This window comes from Sinocyclocheilus grahami, unplaced genomic scaffold (genome assembly GCF_001515645.1).
Source record: "Sinocyclocheilus grahami isolate Dianchi unplaced genomic scaffold, SAMN03320097.WGS_v1.1 scaffold745.1, whole genome shotgun sequence".
NCBI lineage: Eukaryota > Metazoa > Chordata > Actinopteri > Cypriniformes > Cyprinidae > Sinocyclocheilus > Sinocyclocheilus grahami.
The window spans coordinates 465,950-485,113 of NW_015505924.1; the positions used below are offsets into that span (position 1 = coordinate 465,950).

The 19,164-nt window shown below is 34.0% G+C and overlaps 1 protein-coding gene across 1 annotated transcript in view; it reads left to right on the forward strand.

Annotated features, from left to right (window-relative positions):
- LOC107560827 (PDZ and LIM domain protein 5-like) overlaps positions 1–18,845 on the forward strand; it is a 119,965-nt gene extending 101,120 nt beyond the window's left edge. The window contains exons 9-13 of the mRNA XM_016245095.1: positions 4,335–4,598; positions 7,964–8,049; positions 15,059–15,179; positions 17,106–17,221; positions 18,049–18,845. Coding sequence (XP_016100581.1) covers positions 4,335–4,598; positions 7,964–8,049; positions 15,059–15,179; positions 17,106–17,221; positions 18,049–18,138 — 677 coding nt within the window. The 3' untranslated portion in view covers positions 18,139–18,845. The remainder of the gene's footprint in view (positions 1–4,334; positions 4,599–7,963; positions 8,050–15,058; positions 15,180–17,105; positions 17,222–18,048) is intronic.
- The last annotated feature ends 319 nt before the right edge of the window (positions 18,846–19,164 follow it).

Here is a 19,164-nt window from a genome sequence, read left to right on the forward strand (position 1 = left end):
ATCCAAAATAAAAGTTTTTGTTTACATAATATGTGTGTGTGCTGTTTATTTTTATGCATGCATGTATGTGTGTGTATTTATAAAGGCATAATAAATATACACAGTACACACATATATTACGTAAACAAAAGCTTCTATGTGGATTAATCGCGATTAATAGTTTGACAGCACTACTTCAGATGCTGCAGAGCTCTCAGAACGTGCTATTTTTGACTTTGATTTTAATGTTTTAAAATTTTGATATAGCTTTTTTTTATTATTATCTATAGTTCCTTGCGAAAGTATTCATACCCCTTCATTTTTTTCACATTTTGTTAAGTTGCTGCCTTATGCTAAACTGCTTTAAATTATTTTTTTTACACATCAATCTACACTCCATACACCATAATGGTAAAGCAAAAAATGGTTTTTAACATCTTTGCAAATGAATTAAAAATAAAAAACTTAAATGATTCCATTGCATAAGTATTCATCTGGGACAGTTGAGGTTTAGCTCAGGAGCATTCATATTGCTTGTAGATGTTACATTACTTTTTTCCCCACATCGATCTACACTCCATACACCATAATGGTAAAGCAAAAAACTGGTTTTTAACATCTTTGCAAATTTATTAAAAATCAAAAACTTTAATGATTCCATTGCATATATCATGTTTGAAGGAAACCAGCTCTGCTCATCACCTGCAGAGTACCATCCCAAAAGTAAAGTGTGCTGGTAGCAGCCTCATGCTGAGGGGCTATTTTTCAGTGGCAGGGACCGAGGGACTCGTCAGAGTAGAAGATGAGCTCAATGCATCAAAATATAGAGACAGCCTTAATGAAAACCCAGTCCAGAGCATTCAGAACCTCTGACTGGGCGGAAGTTTCCTCTTTCAACAGGACAATGACCCTAAGCACACAGCAAGAGAGGCTTATAGACAACTCTGTGAATGTCCTTGAGTGGCCCAGTTCCATCCTGGGCTTGAACCCAATCAAATAATTCTGGAGAAACTTGAAAATATGCGTCTGCCCCCATCCAACCTGACAGAGCTTGAGAAGAATGGCAGATAATTGCCAAATGATGATGATCAGAGCTTGTCGCATTAAACAAAAAAGACTTGAGACTGTAAATGTGCTTCAGCTAAATATTTAGTTAAGGGTATGAATACTTATGCAATGTACTTATTTCAGTTTTTATATTTTTAATAATTTTACGAAGTTGTGACAATTCTGATTTTGCTTTGTCAGTATGGTGTATGGAGTGTAGATTGATATGGGGGAAAAAATTATTTAAAGCAGTTTAACATAAGGCAGCAACATAACAAATTGTGAAAAAATTAATTCAAGGCACTGTATAAATCAAGTAAAGTATTAGAACAGTCCATGCGGATTGTCTGCAATTTTTTATACTAATATTCTTTAGTATCTAATATCTAGTTTTCAAAATGTCTGGCCATAATTCTGTGACAAATAATATTATAACCAAAAAAACATTAAACACATTTAATAAAATAATATTATAAACAAAAAAATGTATTCTTAGTATTATATTAGTATCATAAGTTATTTATATCGATTTTCTGTAAATATATATATACATAAAAAACATAAAAATGAGAACGAAATCACCTGTTAAGCTTGTTTTCAGAAAATTAAAAAATATATATTTATAAAATAATGAATTTGTATTACAAACATAATATGATTAATATTATAATTAATTATATAATTGTATTATTATCATAAAATGAATACAGTCATATTTTATTTAATATAATTTTAATTGAAAAATACACTTAATTTTAACTTTAAAATGTTTAAATTATAAATTATTAATATTTGAAGCCGTATTATTTCAAAATATCAAATTATTTGAATATGAAATTAATTTTAATGCATACTTAAAATGTATTATAATAAAATGAATACATTAATATAACAACAGTTGAAATTATAAATTATTAATATTTTAATCTTTTATTATAGTATTGTATCTTAAAATATAATTAAATAATATTCGTGGTTTTAAAATATTATTGTGTTTTACAATGTAATGTAAACTTATTTATAGCATATTTATAACGTTGATATTTATATAATAATATACATATTTAAAATGTTTAACAATTTTAAATTTCACTAGACTAGACGTCCCAAATGATGCACTATGCACTTATACACTATGTACTTATGCACTATGCACTCAATCATGTAGAGTATGAATTATATAAGGTTATTTTGTCATTCATAATCGGAGTCTGGTAGCCCCTCCCCCTTCGCTACATTGTTGCAGTTGAGTGCATGAAGCGTCCAACATTCCACACTTCATTTTTTTCGGGTATTTAAAGTGCACTTTTTCTTTTTGGAATTACTCGCACTATTCAAACTACAAAACGTCATAGAATAGTGCATAAGTACGCGATTTGGGACGCACCTCTAGACTAGTTTAGTGTAGTATTTGACATCTTTCGGCCTGCTAAACCCCGTTTTTGTAAAGAAGAGCCCTCAGTTGTCGACCTCACGATCTGCCTACTAATAAGTTCCCACAGATCCGTTTGACACGCGTCAGATGCGTTTCCTCCTCAGCTCATCTTATCTGAAACCTGCTGCGTCCTCTGACCTTCAGACTGTGACCTTTGACCTGCTGCTTCTGGAGAGATCAGATTCTGATTCAGTTCTGTTAGACAATCACATTAACCATCTTATATATTCTTCCAGTTGATTTGGTAACATTTACATGTTCATGTATCTTTGGTGCGGTTTGCGAAGTTAAGTAGAGGTGTGAGTCTTTGGGAAGACGGCGGATCGGTTCATTTCTGCAAGTTCAGAACGATTCGATCAGATTCACAATTTACATTCATGTTTCACAATTTGATTATGTTAGATTCTGTATATTTTAGGATAATGTAAATGCTTTTCCTAATGTGTCTTAGTGAAGAAAGGAAAAGACAGATATTTATTGCACTAAGCATCTTTAAGGTAAATGCATTAAATCAGTGTTCACACAGGCTACTTGGAATATAACAGAGTGCAATGTGCCAAAAATACATTAAATAATAATATAATGTACAAATTATTTATTATTAAATATTAATAAAAATATGTATTTTGTTTTATTTCGATTTAATTTATTTCCATGCGTTTTCGTGGTCTGGAAATAACCATTTTAAAATTCCCTATGATTTCCAGGTTTTTCTTGATTATGTCAGTAAAATAAGTTAATGCAAATATTGCAATATTATCTGATGAATTCACGTGTTTCAGTAAGTGACCACACAGTGAACTGGCAGCTTTATTGAGAAAACGAGTGAATCGTTACATCCCTAATTATTGGGTTAATTTTAGGTACATTTTTCAGATTAATTTTTAGGTATGTTTTACCTAAAAGTTAAATTTTTGTAAGTTAATAGAATTATGATGTTGAATGAATGAATGAATAAAGATTTGTCACTTTTTCTTTGTTTTGTTTTGTTTTTGTTTTGTCACTTCCCAAAAAGTAAGGTATTATTATTATTTTTTTGAATTACTTATTTAATTAAAAACATAATGATTAATTTATTACTATAATAAATTAACGCATTAATGTTAATATAATTATAATTAAAAATACACTAAATTCATGTTAATTAAATGTTGATTTAAAAAAATGAATGGTTCTTTTTCACTTCCAAGTGAAAAAATATTTTAATATTTTAGTGTCCAGTTAGGTTTACTAAATTTTCTACCGTATAAAGGTTTTCACTTTTTTATTTTTTTTTATTTTAGGTTAATAAAATCCTGTTGATTTAAATTAAAATTTCTGTTGATTTGATTAAAAAATATATATATGCACACATTTGTAGACAGTTAATCTGATGTATGATCAGAAATTTCAGAGCTTCATTATCAAATGCAGATTTTTCATTGTGTGATGAAGTTGTCCGTCTCACACACACACACACATCTTCATCACATTGTCCGTCTCACACACACACATTTCTTACCGGCTCAGAAACTCGGGGTGCGTTCGCTGCGTGACCTCTGACCCCCGCTGTCTCTCCGGAGGCGGCCAGAGAAGGGAAGGCTTGTCTGGGATTATTTTGCCAGGTGTCTCCTCCGCTTCTGGGAATGTTGTTTTTTCCCCGGCCTGAGTAAACCGATCCATTGTTTTGCGGCGGCACGGTGTGGATGTCCCGTCCCTTCAGAAGAGATAGAGTTCATATATCTTAACCAGAACTTTCCATCACCTTCGGTCACGCTACATAGCCGCGCACAATACCGCGATCTCATTACCGCGCTCTTCCGTAACACAGGCGCTGTTGTGGGTGAGGTTCAGCGAGGGGTCGCCAGATTGAGATCTCTTTCTCTTTGATTAGGGTTTCCCAAAGCAGGTGCACCTGCGCCGCAGACGGGCCCCTCGATCGGACGGGTCAGCAGCAAGGGCCCGGATCGGCCCGCGCCTCAGGTTCACCCCAACGACCAGGACGATTCGCTGGTGCAGAGAGCCGAACACATCCCGGCAGGAACACGCACACCCATGTGCGGCCACTGCAACATGGTCATCAGGTCAGGCATCTGCATCACCACACATTACATGTGCCATTTAACCCACATTCACCCACATTCGCTAAGATTCAACAGTTCTTAAATGTGACCCTGGACCACAAAACCAGTCATACACTCTTAAAAATAAAGGTGCTTCACGATGCCATAGAAGAACCTTTTTGTCTAAATGGTTCCATAAAGAACCTTTAACATCTGAAGAACCTTTCCGTCTCACAAAAGCTTCTTTGTGGCGAAAGAAGGGTCTTCAGATTATAAAAAGGTAAGAAAGAGATGCTTCTATAAAGAACCTTTGACTGAATGCTTCTTTGTGGAACCAAAAATGGTTCTTCTATGGCATCGCTTGAAGAACCTTTTGAAGCACCTTTATTTTTAAGAGTGTAAGGGTCCATTTTTCAAAATTGAGATGTATGCATCATCTGAAAGCTGAATAAATAAGCTTTCCATTGATGTGTGGTTTGTTAGGATCGGACAATATTTGGCTGAGATGCAACTATTTGAAAATCTGGAATCTGAGGGAGCAAAAAAATCTAAATATTGAGAAAATCATCTTTAAAGTTGTTCAAATGAAGTTCTTAGCAATGCATATTACTAATCAAACATTAAGTTTTGATATATTTATGGTAGGAAATGTACAAAATATCTTCATGGAACATGATCTTTACTTAATATCCTAATGATTTTTGGCATAAAAGAGAAATGTATAATTGTGACCCATACAGTGTATTGTTGGCTATTGCTACAAATATCCCCCAGCGACTTAACACTGCTTTTGTGCTCCAGGCTCACAAATGACTAGATGTGTTTTATTTTTTAATACTAGATAAAAAAGTTTGTAGACAAACTTTAAGTTCACTCTTAAAAATAAGTGCTTCACGATGCCATAGAAGAACCTTCACTAAGCTTCTTTGTGGCGAAAGAAGGTTCTTCAGATTATAAAAAGGTAAGAAAGATGGTTATTTAAGAATCTTTGACTGAATGCTTCTTTGTGGAACCAAAAAGGGTTATTTTATGGCATCTCTGTGAAGAAGCTTTTAAGCACCTTTATTTTTAAGAGTGTAGGCTTGGAAAAGCCTAGCCAGAAAGTTTGAAGTAGTTTTGGAAGTTTGAAGGTTCTCCGTTTGAAATAGTTCAGTTTTAATTTAGTAGTTTTAAAAGTCAGATAGATAAACTGCTAAAAACCAGCTAAAACCAGTTGATTTAACAAAAAACTAAAAAAAGTTAATGTAGCTAAAAACCAGGTAAAACCACCTAAAGCCAACTAAAACCAACTGTTTTAGCAAAAAACTTAAAAACCAGCTTAAACCAGCTGATTTAGCCAAAAAAGCTAAAACCAGCTGATTTAGCAAAAAACTTAAAAACCAGCTTAAACCAGCTGATTTAGCCAAAAAAGCTGAAACCAGATAAAACCAGCTGATTCATTAAAAGCGTGCTGATTTAGCAAAAAATATGCTAAAAAAAAAAAACTGCTGAAATTAATTAAATTAAAAACCAGTCAATTTAACAACAAATAAACTGCTGATTTAGCAAAAACAGAAACCAGCTAAAACCAGCTGATTTATAAAAAAAACAACATCAAATAACCAGCTGATTTAGCTAAATAAAAAGCTTAAAACCAACTGATTTATTAAAAACACAGCTAAAACCAGTGATTTAGGATGTTGCTAGCATGAATTAGCATATTGCTAGCATGAGATTATTATGAAAACTGTAAGTCAGATCAGTTAGAACAGATATAGCATACCGAGTCAGAACAGTCTGAAGATCTGGGCCGAGTTTAGTGGTTCTAGCTTGAATACTCTAGGACGAGTTTCAATTGCAAATTTAGTCTCGAATAAGAATAAGAAGCAGCAGCTTAAATAACTTAACTTAATTAGGGCTGTCGATTTAACATGTTACTTTGGCACAATTCATTTTGGAAAAATAACGTGTTAATTATATTATTATAAATTATTATAAGAGCCTAAAATTCAAGATACGAGGGTTAAAAATGTTCCAATCTCACACAAGCAAGAGTGCTGCTTTACCCAAAATCTTCACCATTGCAAATGTGATCTTTAATACAACAGTTCAGTAAACAAGAAGTTAATAATAGTGTAATAGTTTTATTCAAAGCGACAGCAGAATTGTTGTGTGTCTCCGAACAACACACATCAGTGATTTGTTACTGAATGAATCAAGTGAGTCAGTGATTCAGTGACTCATTTATAAAGACAGTCACTTGCTTCACTTCTGAATGAATCAGCCATTTGAACAAATCAGTTGAATGAATGATTCAATGACTCGCTCATTATGACAGTGACTTGGTGCCACCTACTGGCTCTTTTAGTTTCATATTTAAAGTATTTTTTTTCCCCCCCAAATTATTTCATATTCCACATTAATTTATTTTAAAATCTATTAATGCCCATTTGTTATGATTATTTATGCAATTTTAAATCAAAATATTTCTTGCTGAAGCTACTTTTTGTAATGTCTGTTCAATGCATTTCCCACGTAACACAATAATGACTTTAAATCATTTTTGGGGGGACATTTCTCAGCCAAATTTGATGTGCGATTAATTTGCAATTAGATTAATTAATCGGCACATCATGTCATTAATTAGAATAACATTTTAGTCATTTGACAGCCAGGTTCTTTTTCACTTCCAAAAACTGTACATTCAACAGTATGTTGAAATGTCCTGTTAGATTTATTTAGTTTTTGAACATATAGAGTAATATAATTTACCATTAAATGTATTGCCATAAATACAAATATATATAATATATATATATACGTAATTGGTTACGTTGCAATGTTTTAAACCATGAAGGCGAGCCAATGGATATCACACACAAGCAACGTGCAAACTTTGCGCAAGAGTTACACCGGTGAACGTCTTAATCTCAATTCAATTCACTGCAGAAAGTGAAAGTAAAAACAAAGTGACAGAGTAATGACGGAGCCCCGTTCTCTCTCAGAGACGACGAGACGAATCTACTTCAACATATGCTGATAACGTTATATAGCTAACTGTTTCTAATGCTACATAGTGATAAAAATGAGAAGAAACATATTTCGTGTTAAACAGGTTGTTTTTGAAAGTCGGTGCTTGAAATAAAAGCTTTTTATTTCATTGATTTTTATTGATGACGGAAGTCTTAATATGTTAATCATATGCCTATAATTCATTGTATAATATACCTGTTTTTTTTTACATTTTAATTGAGGAGTGCTAAATATATAGCCTAACCTTTTGTTATCTTCGCAGCACATCAGTTATTTGGTCATTATTGCAGGGCAAATTAATTTTAATTTACATTTAATAATAAAAGTAACTTCATAATAATAATAATAATAGGCCTAATAAAAATAAGAATGTAACAGGCCTACATTAATTGGAAATGCCAAATCCTCTTAATATTGTCAATACTTTTTTATCGTCAAAAACAAAAAGATTTGACGATATCTCTGGCTGTGGTCGAGACAAGATCATCATCTTTCGACGCACCGCAGCAAGAGGAGGTTATCACGGGGCAGACGGTGCGTTGTCTGTTACGTAGTTTGGTCTGCTTTGTTGAGCGCAGTGGCACTGAGAACATTATATTTCACACACTTTAAGCTCTTTTATTTTCCAAATGTAATAGGATTAGTGCAACAAATCGATTCGTTTGGTTTGTAATGCGTACCGAATCGATAGCCTCAATATATATATATATATTAGGGGTGCTCCGATTGATCGGCTACCGATCATTATCGGCCGATAATCACGTTAAGATGTTTGATCGGCGGTCTCTAAAAACACCGATCTCAAAAAAACGATCTCAAGCTGATGCCGTGAGAGGTTTGGCACAACATGCAGTGTCACCGTCTCAGTCTCTGTCCGGCGCGGGTGAAATAATTATAACGCTGAAGGTGAGGTACTCACCTTCATATTTATTCATTAAATAACTTATAAAGTAATTTGAAAACCTTGTGTGAGACGTAATTTCACAAACCACGCGAGTGAATCACCGTGCGCACTCTCTCTCTTTCTCTCTCAAAATACGCAAATGGCTTCAAATCAACATCGCAAGCTGCACAGTTGACACAGGAATCGTCACTTGAACAATCGAGGCAGTGTCACATCGTCACTAAAGTTTATAAATTGCATTACTTTTAAATTCTTGCCGGTGTTTAACTCGCAGCATGCACTCATGCACACTCGCAGCGCACACACATAATGCCAAGTTCACATTACTCCATTTGCAGTGCATACGTGGTGCGTATTTTTTTTCCGCACTCATGTTAACGGATCAAAGCGTTCCCCCTGCACACGGTTGCGGTCCGGCAGTGTGCTCCAGTGGCGGTGCGTCTGCAGCAGTGCAGAGATCGTTTCTGCACCGAGTCTATTTTTGCTGCGCTGCAAGCTTGAATTAAAGTAACAGTGCATTCAGTGTTGCCAACTAAGCTTCAGAGAAAGTTGCTAAAGTCTATTTGTTGCTAAAAGTTGCTAAATTACATTATGATGTCATTGCGCGATGATGTCATTGCATAATAAAGATGCAAAATTGTCTCGCAACATCAAATCTCAGCAAAAATATTTTATATATTTTCATTTAGATTTGTTTGTAAAATAATATGCATAATATATTAAAATATAAATAACTGTATTTTTAAATGCATTGAATTATTGAACATACACATTTTTGAATGATTACAATTTAAAAAAAATTTAATAGCTAGTATAATAATATTATATATAGATGAATTATTCAAAAATTAAGTAAAGAAATAAATAAATTTAAATTAAGTAAGAAATTAAGTAAATAAAAATATATTTAAAAATAAACATGCTATTTTTGCTTCAAGTAAATATTTCCTATATATATATATATTAGGGGTGCTCTGATCAGGATTTTTGAGGCTGATCACCGATCGCCGATCACAGAAATGATCAAAAGAAGGCTTTAAAAAGATCGGTATCGGTGATCGTTATCGGCCGATAACGATCACCGATACCGATCTTTTTAAAGCCTTCTTTTTATCATTTCTGTGATCGGCAATCGGTGATCAGCCTCAAAAATCCTGATCAGAGCACCCCTAATATATATATATATACAGTAAATTATTCCTAAGTATGTGACCTGTAACATCTCAAATAAATAAATAAACTATATAATTAATAATAATTAAAAGAGTGTCTTTGTTGTTGTACATGAACAACAGTTCATGTTTCACAATTTTAAAAGTGGCTTCAAATAAAGGACAAACTTCATTCCGTGTGAAATCTGAATGTGGAGGATCTTTCTGATATTATTCACACAATAGATCATTCATTCAGTCCCAGATAAACTCATCTAAATGTGTTCATGTTAGCAGCTCAAAACACGCTGAAGCATCAGGCTGATACTTTATAACTGAACTGAGCTGATTCTAAACTACATTTGATAAGTCCTTTATGAAAATTGTTACATTACTTTTATTTGGCATGTCTGGGAACTTGAGGGCTTAAAATGAGAGAGAATACATTTAAATGTTGTTTTGTGTTTTTGAGTATTAATATTCTATTATTTATTTTTCTGTTTAGGTAATTATATTGTATATATATATATATATATATATATACTGTATATATATATTCTTTTTTTAATTAATTAATTAATTTATTTTCTTATGCATTAAATATACACTTCGATTCAAAATGTTTTTTTATGTCTTTGAAAGAAGTCTCTTCTGCTCACCAAGGCTGCATTTATTTGATCAAAAATACAGTAGAAAAAAGGAAAATATTATTCTAATGTAAAAAAGCAGTTTTCTATGTGAATATATGTTCAACTGTAATTTATTCCTGTGATGTGCAGCTGTATTTTCAGCATCATTACTCCAGTCTTCAGTGTCACATGATCTTCAGAAATCAGTATAATATGCTGCTTTGCTGCTCAAGAAACATTTCTGATTATTAATGTTGAAAACAGCTCTTTTTGAGGAAACGGTGATACTTTTATTCATAGATGAATCGAAAGTTCAAAAGAACAGCATTTATTAGAAATAGAAATCTTCTGTACATTATAAATGTCTTTACTGTCACTTTTGATCAATTTAATGCATCCTTGCTCAATAAGAGTGTTCATTTATTTCAAAAAATAAAAAATAAAAAATTTTTCTGACCTCAAACTTTTGAACGTTAGTGTTACATTTGTTACAGATTTTGTAACGTTGTACACCTACACAAGACCTTCACGTTAAAACAACAGAGAGTCAAAGGTTACGTTAGTGTGGCGCTCACATGCGGCTGTGTGAAGTTTAGTTTGTAGGTAAACGAGCGTCTGATGGATTTGGGCCGTGAGCGAGGAGTAGTTTCAGGAGCTCAGACTCCTTCAGCTCGTCTCCAGAGAGCAGGATCCGTTACTCCACAGACTGCCAGACTCCGGGCCGAAGCAGCCGTGACATCCAAGCTTAAATCTCTGCTTTCTGCATCTGATATCGCCAGTGTCTGTTGTCTTCCCTTCCAGCTAATCATCCGATTTGTCAGCCCATCCTCACGTTACCTCAACAGATTCCTCCACATCAGATCCCATCAAAACGGCTGTTTTCACAGTGTCAGGACAGACCAGAGCTCTGATAGCACACCAGTCACATTCAACTTAGGGCTTTGCATTCTGTGTGCTTTATGAGGAAAAACATTTTATGGTGGTAACAGTTATTTTAGTGTAATTGAGTTTTTATTAGTATTTTACATATTATATTGTATTTTCCGTTCAGGGTTTTATAGTTCACAATCAGTAAAACAGAAATAAAAAATAAAAGCATTAAAATGACATTTATTTTATTTTTTTTGTTACTTGAAATAATAAATAAAATATAAAATACTAGTTGTCAAGGCAACATTTCTAATTTTCAGTTCATTTAATTTCTCAGTTGATTTAAAGTAAAGAAATAATAAAAACTATAAACTACTAAAAAGGACAAAAACACACCACAAAGTTACGAAAACTAACAAAACATTTAAATTAAAACATAAAAATAAGAAATGATTCAAAATATTAATAAAACTTTAATAGCATCTGAATGATACTAAAAACATTTTAATTTTTAAAGTTTTAGCAATTTTGTTGTGTTTGTCATTTTAGTAGCTTTTGTTTTTTGTTAAATATAGTTTTTATTAATTTATTTACATTTTAGTTATTTAAAATTATGTTAGTTTTTAATTAAATTTAATGTTAAAATATGAATACATATTAGTTAATAGCTTCCTGATTTTTGGCATAAAAGAGAAATGTATAATTCTGACCCATACAATGTATTGTTGGCTATTGCTAAAAATATCCCCCAGCGACTTAACACTGCTTTTGTGCTGCAGGGACACATATATCACTGTCAAAATTTAAAAAATAAGTACTTGTACAAATGAAACTACTTTTATGTATCTTATGTGTACTAAGCTACTGAGCTATGCTTTGATGCAACCTCCCAACTTTACTCTTTTTTTTTATCAAAATGTGCTTTTTAACCTTGGGCTGTGTAATATAATTTCAACTTTATCTTTAACAGCTTTAACAGCATCAGGATGTTTTTAACATTTCAAAACACATTCTCATGTTAGCAGACAGATTACACTTTCACATGTGACCAACAATTCCTCAACAAATATAAAATATCATAATGAAGTCTTATCAAAATATCCATCTGACATAGTTGACGAAAACCTGAATTTGTACTGAATCTAATACATTAAATCAATCAGTTACTGTATTAAAACAAACACAACAAACAGTATGTTATTGTTTATAAAAGATTCACATCATTAAAAAAACATTTGTATCCATTTTATAGCATATGAACGATTGAACCCCTCTCTGTGGACTCACAGTTTTAGATGTAGTGAGAAGACAATAAGTGTCATGGATTTGATATAATAATGATACAATTAAATTGAAGAGGATAATTGTGTAAAATTCATTTTATTATTAATCCCCCATAACATTTACAATTGAAAATCTTTACATTTTTAAACCTATTAGCAGTTGCAATTGGACATGTTTTGTCCCGTGTGTGTGTGTGTGTGTGTGTGCGTGCGCGTGCATGTGAGAGCGTGCGTGAGAGTGTGTGTGAGTGAGAGTGAGAGTGTGTGCGTGTGCGTGTGTCTGTGTGTGTGTCTGTGTGTGTCTATGTGTGTGCGTGTGTGCCTGTGTGAGTGAGAGTGTGTGTGTGTGTGTGTGCGTGCATGAGAGTGTGCGTGTGTCTGTGTGTGTGTCTGTGTGTGTGTGTGTGTGCGTGTGTGAGTGAGAGTGTGCGTGTGTGCGTGTGCGTGCATGAGAGTGTGTGTGAATGCGTGAGAGTGAGAGTGAGAGTGTGTGTGTGTGTGCGAGTGAGAGTGTGTGTGCGTGCGTGAGTGAGAGTGTGCGTGTGTGAGTGAGAGTGAGAGTGTGTGTGTGCGAGTGAGAGTGAGAGTGTGCGTGTGTGAGTGAGAGTGTGTGTGTGAGTGTGTGCGTGTGCATGTGTGTGTGTCTGTGTGTGTCTGTGTGTGAGAGTGTGTGTGTGAGTGAGAGTGAGAGTGTGTGTGTGTGAGTGAGAGTGAGAGTGAGTGTGCGTGTGTGAGTGAGTGTGTGTGTGTGTGTGTGTGAGTGTGTGTGTGTGTGTGAGTGTGTGTGTGTGTGTGAGTGTGTGTGTGTGTGTGAGTGTGTGTGTGTGTGTGCGTGAGAGAGTGTGTGTGCGTGCGTGAGTGAGAGTGCGTGTGTGAGTGAGAGTGAGAGTGAGAGTGTGTGTGTGTGTGCGTGAGTGAGAGTGAGAGTGAGAGTGAGAGTGTGTGTGTGCGTGCGTGAGAGAGTGAGAGTGAGAGTGTGTGTGCGTGCATGAGTGAGAGTGTGAGTGTGTGTGTGTGTGTGTGTGCGTGTGTGAGTGAGAGTGAGAGTGAGAGTGAGAGTGAGAGTGCGTGTGTGTGTGTGCGTGCGTGAGAGAGTGTGTGTGTGTGAGTGAGTTCAAAATCTCTGGATGAAGCAAGTCTTAATTTTTTCTTTTTTTTTTAAATGATGTTTTAGCTACGTAATGAATTCATTTAAATTTAATAAATATTTTGAAATAGACTCATTTATAACATTAAAACATTTTGTCAGAAAGTCAAATTACATATTTTCTTTGGTTGTCTAAAGTTTTGTTTTCGGAGAAGCATAAAAATACATAGGCTAACATATCTGACATCTAACTAATACCATAAGTACTGTTTATAGCCTATTATGTTACATGTTACTATATGTTTATGAACTATGTATGTATTATGTAGTTCTGCAACCAACCAAACAACCCCCTGTTGTTAATAATAGATAATAATGTAGATAATCTGGAATCTGAGGGTGCAGAAAAATCTAAATATTGAGAAAATCACCTGTGCGTGAGTGAGAGTGAGAGTGAGAGTGTGTGTGTGTGTGCGTGAGTGAGAGTGAGAGTGAGAGTGAGAGTGTGTGTGTGCGTGCGTGAGAGAGTGAGAGTGAGAGTGTGTGTGCGTGCATGAGTGAGAGTGTGAGTGTGTGTGTGTGTGTGTGTGCGTGTGTGAGTGAGAGTGAGAGTGAGAGTGAGAGTGAGAGTGCGTATGTGTGTGTGCGTGCGTGAGAGAGTGTGTGTGTGTGAGTGAGTGTGTGTTTGTGTCTGTGTGTGTGTATATATATATATATATATATATATATATTTACTGTATATAATTTATACAATATTTAATTATTTATTAAATATATGAAAATACACATTAAATATACAGGAATACTTATATTTAAAACATTGATTTTTATTTTATTTTTATATGTTTATATCCACTGACATTAAAGAGTCAACTATTAAAAAAATTATAAAAAACAAACTAAAAATATATTTATATATTAAATATAAATATTACATACATTTCAAACATTTATTCTATTAATTAGACGTGTGTAAGAGCCACTTTTTGAGTAACATGCTCAAATTAATTTATAAAATGGAGGTTAATGAAATATTTATTGAATATATGATATTTGAAATATTGTATAAAAATATATATATTATATAAATATTTAAATGTGTGAGCATGTCCCCTTAAATGGTTATAATTGAAATAAATATAATTGTTGTATAAATGCAATTGTATTTTGTTCATCATGAATGATGCTCTTAACTATTGACCTCCATGATTGTTCCCTGTAAAGCTTTATTCCCTTTATTCCCTTCTCTCTGAGAGCGTTGGAGTGTGGGAACGAGCTTTAATCGATTTATAGATCTGGGCTGCGTTTCCCAAAAACATTGTAAGCCTAAGTTGATCATAGGGCCATTGGTTTCAATCAACGATGTACTTAAGCTTACGATTAGTGGTCGACCGATATTGTTTTTTTGACTGCCGATAAGTCCGACTCTCTAACTCTCTGACTTCCCCACGGAAGTCTCATTTGACTGTGAAAATCTCAGCGGTTATGTGAAATATTGGGTGTCTGACTGGTTGGGCTGGAGCAGAAGTGTCTGCTGCTGATGTGACAGTGCTGTGATAAAGCTTCAGCAGGAAGAGTTCAAGGCTGCGTTCTAATCTGCGCTTCTCGTCTGCTAACAGGAAGTCATCAACGCTCTGAAGCAAACCTGGCATGTGTACTGCTTCCTGTGCACCGCCTGCCAGCAGCCCATCCGCAACAACACCTTCCACCTGGAGGACGGACAGCCGTACTGCGAGACCGGTGAGAGACCAAACCCACGGCCTGTCAATAGAAAGAGAAAAAAAAAATATATATATATATATATCATATGCTCTTGCTTCACAACTTCTTGTTCAAGCTCTTGTTCTGTCCAGGCTGGACTATTGCAATGCTCTCCAGCCAGTTCTATCAAACCTTTACAATTAATCCAGAACACGGCTGCAAGATTAATCTTTAATGAGCCAAAAACAATACACGTCACACCTCTGTTTATCAATATGCACTGGCTACCAGTAGCTGCTCGCATAACATTCAAGGCATTAATGTTTGCCTACAAAACCAGCACTGGCTCTGCACCCCTTTACCTAAATTCATTACTTCAGACTTATGTGCCTCTAGAAGCTTGCGTTCTGCAAGTGAGCGGCGCTTTATTGTTCATCTCAAAGAGGCACAAAATCACTTTCACAGACTTTTACATTAAATGTTCCCTCCCGGTGGAATAACCTGCCCAACTCAATCCCAGCAGCTGAGACCTTACCCATCTTCAAGAAACACTAAAAACACATCTCTTCCATCTTTATTTGACCCTCTAACTCTTAACACTCTATTCTAATTCTATTCTTTAAAAAAAAACTTGACCCTTTTAGACTTGCACTCTGTTCGTTTACTAACTGCTTGTTTTCTTTAAAATTAAAATTAAAACTAACACTAGCTCCTCTATTCTTTTTCTATTCTATCGGCTTTCTTTTTATTTATTATATAATAATAATAATAAACCCTTGCTACAGTATATGTACTGCATTAGGCTAATTGAGACTTACACACACACATATATATATATATATATATATATTAGGGGTGTAACGGTTCACAAAATTCACGGTTTGGTTCGGTTGTATATTCCTCAAATCAATGCATGTATGTATGTATGTTATGTATAAAATGTGATTATTTTTACATACATTTTAATAATAATAATATTATGAAAATATGTTATTATATTAATGTAGAGCACCAAACACCAATGACTTGTACATACACTATATGGACAAAAGTATTGGGACACCCCCTTCTTTAGAACAGAAAAGGCACTTCCAAAACTCTGGCAACAAAGATGGAAACATAATAATTCATGTTTTTAAATTTGTATTTCCGTCTCTGTGGCAACAGTTTTGTAAGTGTCTAAAATGACTGAATTCATATGTACAAGACAAGTCACTGGTGTTTGCTGATGAGTTTTTGGCTCTGCATTTGTGACACCAGAGGTTTCTGCCTGGTTTCAAACCTGTTTGTATGTATATTCTATTTATATATTCTAATTTTTATTTATAAAGCGGAGAGTTCCGGAGCTTGATTCTGATTGGCTGAGCCGCGTTCGAAGCTGTTGTAAATGACGCTACAAAGTAACACACACCTTTGTTTACTTCTGTGTGTTGCTCGGCAAACACTTTGTAGCAACCACAACTGTTTCTGAGGAGCTACATTGTTTGGTGGAAGAATACTGTGTTTATTAATATCTTTACACTTTATTTGCTCCGTTTTATTTTGTGAAACCTTACTACGTATATGGAATAACCGTTTTATAAAAGCAGTAACCCCCGTGAAGCCGTGGTTTACAGTAAATTTATAACAGCTAAGGGGGTTTAGGCACTCCGCTTCACGTCTAACAACGCCCCTTAGCTGTTAAATTCACTGTAATCCACGGCTTCTTGGGGCTTCTTGCTTTAATATTATGGCATTAATGTTATTTAATTAATAAAGATATTTTTATTTTGAGAAACTTACTTTTACTTCACTACATTCCAAAGCATAATATCACACTTTTTCCTCCTCTACATTTCATAAAAACACGTCCTATCCCGTTCTGTCAAACTGAAGAAGCCTCTGTGTGAATCGAGATGTGAGCGTGAAGTCTGATTCGTGAGCGAGCGGAACGGATTCACTGAACGCTGTGATTGATTTGTTTAGATTACTACACCCTGTTCGGCACCAGCTGTCACGGATGCGACTTCCCCATCGAAGCGGGCGATAAGTTCCTGGAGGTGCTGGGGTTCACCTGGCACGACACCTGCTTCGTCTGTACGGTACGAGAACGGTGCAGTGCATCAGAGCCATGAGACGCTTGCTCCTGTTACACAGTGAATAAAGGATGAATGATGCATTTATATAGCGATTTATTGTGTATTGCTGTACACACAAAGCGCTTTACAATCATATGGGGGGGGGTATTTATTGATTGATTGATTGAGTGAATGACTTTGACTTTTTTTTTTTTACTTTACTAACTTTATTTAATTATTGTATTTATTTACTTATTCCATTTATTCACTTGTTATATATTTACTTGTTTTTATTTACTCGTTTGTTCATTTACTTATTTATTTGTTTGTTTATTTTCTTTACTTATTTCATTCTACTTATTTATTTACTAACTTTATATATTTATTTTGTTAATTTTCTTTTACGTTATTTACCTTTTTATTATTTACTTATTTACTTTATATTTATTTATGTAGTTATTTATTCACTTATTTATTTATTTGATTATTTAATTCATATGCATTATTTGTTTATTTACTTATTTACTTGATTTGCTCATTTATATTATTTACTTATTTACTTTATTTTCATTTATTTATTGACTTTTCTTTTTTTACTCACAAATAGCAATTTCTACTCAAAATATTTTACGTCTTGAGATAACTAGAAAAAAAATCAAATTAATTATAGAAATTCCCATAACTTTAAAGGTCTAGAACTCAGAAATATATCCAGGGTTTCCCTGGTTCTTAAATAAAACTGACATTTGTTACGGGAATGAATCAAAATGAGAAATATGGTTTTATTTGATTGTTTGAAGGGTTAATATGTGGTTTTGGTGATGTTCTGGTGTCTCTCTCTGGTCCTGTAGGTGTGCAGCACGAGTCTGGAGGGTCAGACCTTCTTCTCCAAGAAAGACAAGCCCTTGTGCAAGAAGCACGCTCACACCGTCCAGTTCTGATCTCACCGTGAAACAAACGCCTTGCTGGTCATATTTGACTTTTGTGAGATTTATTTTAGTGCATGAATGTTTATGAGAAGAGAATCAGAAACTGCTTCCCTGAATAAGACTCTGTTTCATGTTCTGGGTGTGTTTGTCTGTTTTTGAGCGAGTATATCATGCGATGCAGTGTTTTATTGAGATCTTTACCATGATTGAAAATTATCTTTACATGCAAAAGATATTTCATTTGTTATTTGTAGCATTACAGAAGATCATATTCTATTTTCCACATGTATTTAAAGAGCCATGACTCTGTGCTAATATATTTTTCACACTCATGAGATCAGTGTGAGTGCTGCAGTACATCCAGCTCTCTTTATGCAGGTATATTTTATATTTATTGAGGCGCGACAGAAGATTTCGAGGGCTTTGCGTGTATTTTACTTTCAGTGCGGTGATGTTTTATGAGTTATTTCTGTGCTCTTTTATCTGTGTCAGGTTTGTGGGATGTCTGATTGATTCTGTGCCTTTATTTGTATTAATATACAAAAATGTTTCATATTTAGGCCTAAAGTAATTCAGACTGTTTTCTAATCATTAGCACTCATTTTGAAGCTAATAAGGGTCGGTGGTTCATGTGCATCTTTATTCTCTTTGTTTTAGTTGCCTGTAATTCACTTCTTTATTCTGAGATGGGATGAAAAATAAAACATACATTAATCATAGTGTGATTAAAATTATTTTTTATGCAACACTGATCACAACATCCATTGTTATCATTAACTAAACTAAAACCATAAAAAAATTATTGCTTGAATAGATAGATAGATAGGTGTGTGTGTGTGTGTGTGTGTGTGTGCGCGTGTGCGCATATGCAAAGATGACAAAAGACAAATGAGATATGCAAATTTATCAAACAAAAATGTCCATTTTAGCTAGTCATTTTTGTTTAGATTAAGTAGAAGTACAAAATAACAAACTAAAAATTAATAAAAACTTTAAGTAAAAGAAATTATAAAAATGAGAACAGAATGGCTAAAACTT